Here is a 9,410-nt window from a genome sequence, read left to right as displayed (position 1 = left end):
TCGAAAATTCAGGTTCTGGTTTTTTGGCTGTAACTTTTGATGCGTTGATCGCAGCGTATTGGGACTGCGCCCAATCGTTTTCTCTCGCAAAATTACGTCGATCTAGTGCGCCCAAGAATTGATTCCAGCACTTTTCAAAATCGCGAAAATTTTCGCCAAAAACACAAAGGGGTTAGCCTTACTTTTTTTTTGGGCAAAAAACTTTTGGTCTCAGATTCGATTTAAACGGCCCTTATTTGACCAATCGGACCCTCAGGAACTCAGAAATCGCAGCGAAAAGAGCGTAGGACCAACAGGAGAGAAATGGCGAGCGAAAAAGCACCTGCTGAAAAATGTCGAAAATTCGGGTTCTGGTTTTTTGGCTGTAACTTTTGATGCGTTGATCGCAGCGTATTGGGACTGCGCCCAATCGATTTCTCTCGCAAAATTACGTCGATATAGTGCGTTGAAGGATTGATTCCAGCTCTTTTCAAAATCGCGAAAATTTTCGCTAAAAACACTAAGGGGTTAGCCTTACTTTTTTTTTGGGCAAAAAACTTTTGGTCTCAGTTCCGATTTAAATGGCCCTTGTCTGACTAATCGGACCCTCAGGAACTCAGAAATCGCAGCGAAAAGAGCGTAGGACCAACAGGAGAGAAATGGCGAGCGAAAAAGCACCTGCTGAAAAATGTCGAAAATTCAGGTTCTGGTTTTTTGGCTGTACCTTTTGATGCGTAGATCGCAGCGTATTGGGACTGCGCCCAATCGTTTTCTCTCGCAAAATCACGTCGATCTAGTGCGCCCAAGAATTGATTCCAGCACTTTTCAAAATCGCGAAAATTATCGCCAAAAACACAAAGGGGTTAGCCTTACTTTTTTTTTGGGCAAAAAACTTTTGGTCTCAGATTCGAATTAGATGGCCCTCATCTTACCAACCGGACCCTCAGGAACTCAGAAATCGCAGCGAAAAGAGCGTAGGACCAACAGGAGAGAAATGGCGTGCGAAAAAGCACCTGCCGAAAAATGTCGAAAATTCAGGTTCTGGTTTTTTGGCTGTAACTTTTGATGCGTTGATCGCAGCGTATTGGGACTGCGCCCAATCGATTTCTCTCGCAAAATTACGTCGATATAGCGTGCCAAAGGATCGATTCCAGCTCTTTTCAAAATCGCGAAAATTTTCGTCAAAAACACAAAGGGGTTAGCCTTACTTTTTTTTTATGCAAAAAACTTTTGGTCTCAGATACGATTTAAATGACCCTTATCTGACCAATCGGACCCTCAGGAACTCAGAAATCGCAGCGAAAAGAGCGTAGGACCAACAGGAGAGAAACGGCGAGCGAAAATGCACCTGCTGAAAATTGTCGAAAATTCGGGTTCTGGTTTTTTGGCTTTAACTTTTGATGCGTTGATCGCAGCGCATTGGGACTGCACCCAATCGATTTCTCTCGCAAAATTACGTCGATATAGTGCGTCAAAGAATTGATTCCAGCACTTTCCAAAATCACAAAAGTTTTCGCCAAAAACACAAAGGGGTTAGCCTTACTTTTTTTTTGGGCAAAAAACTTTTGGTCTCAGATTCGATTTAAATGGCCCTTATCTGAGCAATCGGACCCTCAGGAACTCAGAAATCGCAGCGAAAAGAGCGTAGGACCAACAGGAGAGAAACGGCGAGCAAAAAAGCACCAGCTAAAAAATATCGAAAACACAGGATCTCGTTTATTGGCTGTAACTTTTGATGCGTTGATCGCAGCGTATTGGGACTGCACCCAATCGATTTCTCTCGCAAAATTACGTCGATATAGTGCGCCAAAGAATTGATTTCAGCACTTTTCAAAATCGCAAAAATTGCCGTCAAAAATGCAAAGAGGGGCAAAAAATTAAGAATATAAAGACAGCTGCCCTAATGTGCTTCGATTCTACAACCGAAAATTGCGCCGCGAGATGTTCCGACGGTAGAGTTGCGTACTTATCGCAGAACATCAGAGGATTTCTGATTTCGACACGATGCTGGCTGCATTAAACTTTAGAGTAACACAGTCTTCTCAATTGTAAGCCCAAACCAGTACTTGGCCTGTGTGTACTCACCGACTTGTCGGCGATACAAGAAATTAATAATGAGAATAAATATCTTTCAAAATTCGTAGTAAAACAGTGATTTTATTAAAGTATAGTTACCCGAGAGAAGAATGTATACATAGATCATGAATAAAAATAGATCAGATGTAATAATGATGCAGAGACCAAAAAGTACGAATGTATATGCGGTCCATGTACGACATTGATACATATGATTTATTTATGATTAATACGTGATACATACTATCAATTTCTTAAATTTCTAGAAAACATACTAGATTATCTATAATAATCGGCTATAATATGACAATAAAAGAATTGTTCGTTACGATATGGGATTCAATTCGACACGTAGTCTTTATATTTCACAACAATAATAATCAGAATTAGGAGTAGGAATGGGAGTGGAATCAGGAGTAGGAGTAGGAATAGAAGTAAGATCAGGAGTAGGTTCAAGAGTGAGAGTAGGAATAGGAGTAGGATCAGGAGTTGGAGTAAGATCGTAGTAGAAGTAGGAGTAAGATTGAAGTAGAAGTAGGAGTAGGAGTAGGAATAGGAGTATAGTCTGCGGGGCGGCGCGGGAAGGCTAGGGGAGTGTAGGGTAGGGTTGGGTAGGGTAGGGTAGGTTAGGAATAGTAGGAAATTCGTCCTACTCCTACTCCTACTCCTACTCCTAATTCTGAACCTACTTCTGATCCTACTCCTATTCCTACTTCTACTCGTGATCCTACTCTTATTCCTACTCCTTATTCCTGATCCTACTCCTATTCCTACTCCTACTCTATTCAATACTTTAGAATGTTATATTCACAGTGTACAAATCCTCGTCCTCCTCGTCCACCTTATGCTCCTGGTCTTCCTCATCCTTCTCCTCGTCCACCTCCGACCACCTCCAACCACCGCCAACCACCTCCAACAACCACCGATAACCACCTCGGGTTATACCTGGAATAGTAATAAATATTTTCAGTATAAGAACACATCGAAAATATTGTGTAAGGATTAATATAATTTTGTATTGACACATTTTACCAAGAAGATTATGAGAAAATTACAAAATATTATACAAATTTTACTAGCGTATTGATAGCTACTGAATTTGGGCTTGCGCGAAGAATGAATTGAAATAATTTGTTGTAAACATAACGAGTTTAAAAAGTTTTAGATAAAATATAATTACAATTGTCATGAAATGTTATAAAAATGGTATACTCACCGTGCACAAATCGTCTTCCTCCTCACCCAACCTGTTCTCCTCGTCTTCCTCGCCCTCCTCCTTCCTTCCAGAGTTTCACCAGGTAGTGGACCTGGAGCGCAGAAACTACGCAGCGCTTGGTCAAAAATCACCAGGGCAAGAACCTGGACAGCCAGAACTATGGAGCGCTTGTTCTGGATGTCGAGTTTCACGCGGTAGTAGACCTGGAGCGCAGAAACTACGGAGCGCTTGTCCTGGAAGTCGATTTTCACCAGGTAGCGCACCTGGAGCGCAGGAACTACGCTTCGCGTTTTCTGGGTGTCACAATCCACCAGGTGGAGGACCTGGACAGCCAGAAATACGGAAAATTAGTCCTGAAGGTCGAAAGTCACCAGGTCAAGGACCTGGACAGCCAGAACTACTGAGTGATTGTCCCTGAAGTCAAGTTGTACCAGGTAGCGGACCTGGAGCGCAGGAACCACGGAGCGCTTATCCTGGAAGTCGAGTTCCTGCAGGTAGTGGACCTTAAGCGCAGAAACTACGGAGCGCATGTCCTGGAAGTCGAGTTTCACCACGTTGCGGACCTGGAGCATAGAAACTACGGGGCGCTCGTCCCTGAAGTCGAGTTCCACCATGTAGAGAACCTGGAGCGCAGGAATCACGGAGCGCTTGTCCTGGAAGTCGAGTTGCTCCAGAAAGCGGATCCGGAACGGGGTAGAAAACTCAGTACCCGAAATCTGCGGAGCGCGATTCTCATCCGTCCGCTCTACTGCGCGGTTGTTTCCAGACTGAGGAATTCGGCTAGCCGATTTTAGATCGATGACGTCGAGAGAAAAAAATTTTTGGGTCACTTCACTTTCTGAACATCCGAACATCCAAACTTTGGTTTCGAACTTCAATACTATAATGTATGATGTATGATGTACATGTATGATGTATGATCTATGATGATATGATATGATGTATAATGATTTTAGTTTCTATATTTCAGGCAAGAAATACGCACTTCATCTTTCCTGCCGATTCCAGACTCAAGCGGCTTGGCCCTTCGATGGTCAGCTTTTGACTAAAGATATATTCTTCAATTAACGGATCAGCTAATAACGCTGCTGTTCTACAACAGTTGGATGTTAAAAATTTGTGCTCGTACTTGTCAAATGTGTGTTAAAATACACTTACAGTTTTAAGAAGCTTCGTTCTATCTCTCTATCTATTTCTCCCTATCAAATGAAAAAAAAAATCGCCGACAATCACCTATTTAGGTCTTCAAATCAGGTCACTGTGTTAAATACTGTCTCATATACGGAGCATCCATTTCATCTCGATCAAAATTAGCGCATCCGTGATGTATTACGGTTACTCTGAATTTTTCTCTATACAAACACTTTTAGAACAACAATTCTGCTTTTCTACCCAACGTAGATACTTCACTTGCGACTAGCTAAAACAGTGTTTCAATTCTATGCCTACGAAAATTCACGATCTAGAGAGGAAATGAAAAGTTCTTGGAATAATTATGAATATTAATGTTGTGGAATATATAGACCGCGTGTCGAATAGAATCCCATATCGAAACGAACAATTCTTTTATTACCATATTATAGCCGATTATTGTAGATAATCTAGTATGTTTCCTGGAAAATTATAAAATTGTAGTATGCATCACGTATTCATCATAAATGAATCATATATATATATGTCAATATCGTACATGGACCGCATATACATTTATACTTTGTGGTCTCTGCATCATTATTACATCTGATCTATCATTATTTCTGATCTATGTATACATTCTTCTCTCGGGTACCTATACTTCAATTAAATCATTGTTTTGCTACAAATTTTGAACGAAATTTATTCTCATTATTAATTTATTGTATCGCTGACAATTCGGTAAGTACACACAGGCTAAGTACTGGCTTGGGTTTACCATTGCGAAGACTGTGTTACTCGGAAGGTGAATGCAGCCAGCATAATGTCGAAATCGGTAACTCTCTGATGTTCTGCAATAAATCCTCAACTCTACCGTTGGAATATCTCAAGGGGCGCAAGCGCATGACGATTTTCGGTTGTCACAACAAAGCCATTAGGACAATTGTCTTTATATTATTTAGTTAATGTCTTATTTGATATCGGTTGAGTTTGGTTCAAATCCGTATTTTACGAATTTACGGAGTATGTTTATGGCACGAACATTTATAACTACGATCACCCGTCTTCTTTTCTTACGTAGCATAGCGGAAATTTGAATTTTATCCGTAAGAGGCGCTTAAATCGCATCCAGCTAATTCATACGTTAACTAAAAAGTGGGGACATGTTTTATCGCAGAGTGCTGTCTCTTTCCTACTACTCCGTGGTGGTATGCACAATACGTTTTATCATTCGCACGTAACGTGTCAATGAGTGGGGTGGGTACTGATCGTGAGTAAAAGTGAGTAAACGTGCGCGTCGCTCAAGGAATTGAGTGATTAAATATTTCAGAATTGTGTTGTCGTTTCTCCGCCTGTCGCATCAGAGAAAATGTAAATACACAATTCAATTCCCAGACAATGGAAATATTTGAATTGAAAGATATCAAAACCGTGCCTGATCTAGTTTACGAATATTCGGCGAAAATAAAGAACGATGCAACGCCACTGATCATTGACAATGGTATATATATATATATATATATATATATATATATACATATATACATTTAATATCGCAATCTATCGGGCTATTTTTGTTACTTTACCTTATTATCGTAGGTTCGTATAATTGCCGAGTTGGCTGGGCAATAGAAAAGGAACCACAGTTGATATTTAAAAATTTGATAGCGAAACCGCGTAAGGAACGGGGTAAAAAAGATGGTGAATTGCAAGTGGGCAATGACATAGTAAATATTGAAGCAGTTCGTTTTCAATTGAAAACCCAATTCGATCGTAACGTCGTCACACATTTCGAGGCACAGGAGCAGATATTTGACTACACATTTACTCACATGGGAATTGATACTGAAGGTTCCGTAGAGCATCCAATTGTCCTCACCGAAGCTTTTCTAAATCCCAATTACTCGAGAAATTGTAAGCATCACATGAGACAATTATTTTTCCTACTTTATCAGTCAGCGTTGCAAATACCACGAACTTTCTTCCAGTGATGGCCGAGCTTTTATTCGAATGCTACGGAGTACCCGCTATATCCTATGGAGTTGATTGTCTCTTTTCATATCACCACAACAATTGTCCACCGGATGGTCTAATCGTCAGTATTGGCTACCATACAACTCACGTCATTCCAGTACTTGATGGGAAAGTTGATCCTACTAAAGCGAGGAGAATTAACATTGGTGGTTACCATATCACTTCTTACATGCACCGATTACTTCAGCTCAAGTACCCGGTGCATGTCAATGCAATAACACCAAGCAGAGCAGAAGTATGTCAATTAGAGAAATCAGTGCAAGTTATTTCCATTATTTTTTTTTACTGCTCCTCCTATAAAGCAATTTTCTGCTGATAAAATTAGCTCGCTGAGAAACTGTGTTTCAGCTACAGTTGTTAAAAATTATCTTACTTGATTCAGGAGTTGTAATTTTACAATGATATGTTGTTAGGCATAAATGCTTGAAGGATCATCCTTTGTGCTCACATTGGCATACATTCCGCGGTACCCTTCTAATCGTTCAGTAACTTTGGACTTCTAGGAGCTGATTCGTGACCACTCAGTAGTTGCTTTGGCATATCAAGAGGAAATATCAAAATGGGCTGAGCCAGATTATTATGACATGAATGTACTCAGAGTACAATTACCTTATGTGGCTCCAGCGAGCACACCTGGTCTAACTGTAGAACAGCAAAAAGAAAGGAAACGAGAACTCGCTCGACGACTGATGGAAATCAATGCTCGCAAACGGGAGGAAAGGGTCAGATACATGTCTGTATTGTACAGCATGCCATGTATTGGAATGTCAGAGCTAAAGTTTCTGAGAAAATCAAATTCTTAGAAATTTTGGTGTACACATTCTTCATAGATATTATATGAAGATGTATAATATTGTATTACCTTAAAGTTACCCACTGTGTTATCTTTCAGTTAGCTGAGGATGAAGAACAGCTGAACCAGCTAATGGCTGTTCAGGATCTCCTTGAAGAAGGGGAAACTGATGAATTTGAAGAAGCACTAAAATCGTATTGCTTATCGAATGAAGCTGACTTAATTAAAATGATAAATAATTTACAGGCTAAGGTTGAAAGAACTAGACAGAAAATAGTAGCAGCTAACTCTCATGAAGAAAATATTGTTATCGAAGAGCCAAAACCTAAAATAAAATCAATTCTTCAACCCAAAGATCAGCAAGATTTTGATGAATGGATCACTGGTGTTAGAAAGAAAAGGTATTTCTAAAATAGTTGCTGCCATTAAAAAATAATTATCTTTAACAGGTGAACAATAATGCCTTGCTGTTTTCATTATTTTAGGCAAGATATATTAGACAAACGACTTGCTAAACGACAACGCAGGCAAGACATGGCTAAACGAAGGACCGCTGCGGCACAAGAAAGAATGAGAATAATTAGTCAGTTAGCAAGAAAGGAAAAACGTGATGATGATTTTGGTATGAGGGATGAAGACTGGGATGTATACAAAGCAATTAATCGAGTGAGTTTTAACAGGTACTTTACAAAGGGTGGCCACACACCTGGAAAATCTGTAAAACCTGGAAATATCAAGAGATTTTTAAGTTGGTTATGAAAAAAACTGAAAATATCAGTTATTTGTAATGGGAATTAGAAACGATTTTTTGAGATAATAAATTTCTTTTCTTCTGGTTGAGAAAAGAAATTGGCTTATACCGACTTTAATGTACATTATATTCTTCTTCAAATCAAATTGAATTTGATCCAAAAATGGAGTTAACAAGTTGAACGATTTAGGTATTAGTAACTTGCTAGAACTGAGAAAATGTCAGGGAAAACCATATTTTAGATCCAAGAAAATCTGCAAATGTGTTGTAATTTTTTTCCCAATAATTTGTGGGCACTCTGTTTAGATGTAACGAGTTACATTTTTGTGACAGTTTTAACTCTGCAAAATTACTATATTCAATTCCTGAATTGTAATTAACGTAATCACCGAAGTTGGCATGATAAAAAATAAATATTCAGCGTAATACTTTTTCATTTTCATACAATTTGAATGATGAAATTATGTAATTATCTTTCTTTACCTTCTTTTATTAAAATGTGAAATTGATATGAAAGCTATTTTCAGGAAGGAGGCGATTCTGACTCTGAGTTGGAACAAGAAAAACTTCTTGAACTTGAAGATGTCCTGAGACATCATGACCCTGAGTTCGACGGTGCTGGGTCTTCCATCCCCTTGGTACCTGGAGAGACACACCAGCTTCACATTGGTGTGGAGCGATTGCGAGCTCCAGAACTATTGTTTCAGCCATCCATGATCGGATCTATTGAGGCTGGTATCGCAGAAACTATTGAATTTGTCCTGAAAAATTATTCACAAGAAAAACAGAAGCTTTTGGTTGCTAATATATTCCTCACTGGAGGATCTGCAACTTTTCCAGGTCTTCTTGAAAGATTGAAGCGAGAATTGAGAGAGATCAGGCCTTTCAAGTCTAGTTTTCAAGTAAACATAGCAAAGAATACTAGCTTAGATGCGTGGTATGGTGCAAGAGATTTTTCATTAAATGGTAACCTTTCTGAGTATTTGGTGAACCGTAAAGATTACGATGAAAAGGGAGGTGAGTACTTGAAAGAGCACTCTGCAAGTAATACGTACACTTGGTCACCTGATCCTCTTCCAATTCAAATTCCACCAATTGCTGAGCAGATTGTCGTAGAAGAAGCTATAGTCGATGTTGAAATGGAATGAGAAGGGCCCTTATAAATCTGTTACACGTTTGTAATTAGAAGACACAACTTAAATTGTAGTTTGCAATTAGATATCAGCTTTGACTGGAAGTGTGCTGTTTATACTTTTGTGATTTCAAATTTGAACTGTTTAATTAAAAACCTTCTTCAGTTCAGTTATAGATTTAAAATTCATGAAAGTTCTTTCTCTTGTTGTTTCGAAAAGATTATGCAAATTTTATGTACTGCGTAGTACAGATATAGTCGGAAAATTTCTGATGGTAATAAATATTTTAAATAC

General features: G+C 39.1%; 1 protein-coding gene across 2 annotated transcripts in view; it reads left to right on the top strand.

The window, feature by feature from the left end:
• Positions 1 to 5,643: 5,643 nt before the first annotated feature.
• LOC107223371 (60S ribosomal protein L11) overlaps positions 5,644 to 9,410 on the top strand; it is a 28,033-nt gene continuing 24,266 nt past the window's right edge. The window contains exons 1-8 of one of the 2 annotated variants that reach the window (XM_046729760.1): positions 5,644 to 5,906; positions 6,005 to 6,319; positions 6,394 to 6,674; positions 6,943 to 7,161; positions 7,332 to 7,633; positions 7,718 to 7,898; positions 8,511 to 8,598; positions 9,222 to 9,227. In XM_046729760.1, the coding sequence (XP_046585716.1) occupies positions 5,804 to 5,906; positions 6,005 to 6,319; positions 6,394 to 6,674; positions 6,943 to 7,161; positions 7,332 to 7,633; positions 7,718 to 7,898; positions 8,511 to 8,598; positions 9,222 to 9,227 (1,495 nt within the window). In that variant the 5' untranslated portion in view covers positions 5,644 to 5,803. The remainder of the gene's footprint in view (positions 5,907 to 6,004; positions 6,320 to 6,393; positions 6,675 to 6,942; positions 7,162 to 7,331; positions 7,634 to 7,717; positions 7,899 to 8,510; positions 8,599 to 9,221; positions 9,228 to 9,410) is intronic. The other variant, XM_046729759.1, reaches the window with a different exon arrangement.

This window comes from Neodiprion lecontei, chromosome 1, assembly GCF_021901455.1.
Source record: "Neodiprion lecontei isolate iyNeoLeco1 chromosome 1, iyNeoLeco1.1, whole genome shotgun sequence".
Taxonomy (NCBI): Eukaryota; Metazoa; Arthropoda; class Insecta; order Hymenoptera; family Diprionidae; genus Neodiprion; species Neodiprion lecontei.
This window is presented reverse-complemented; position numbering and strand designations above follow the sequence as displayed.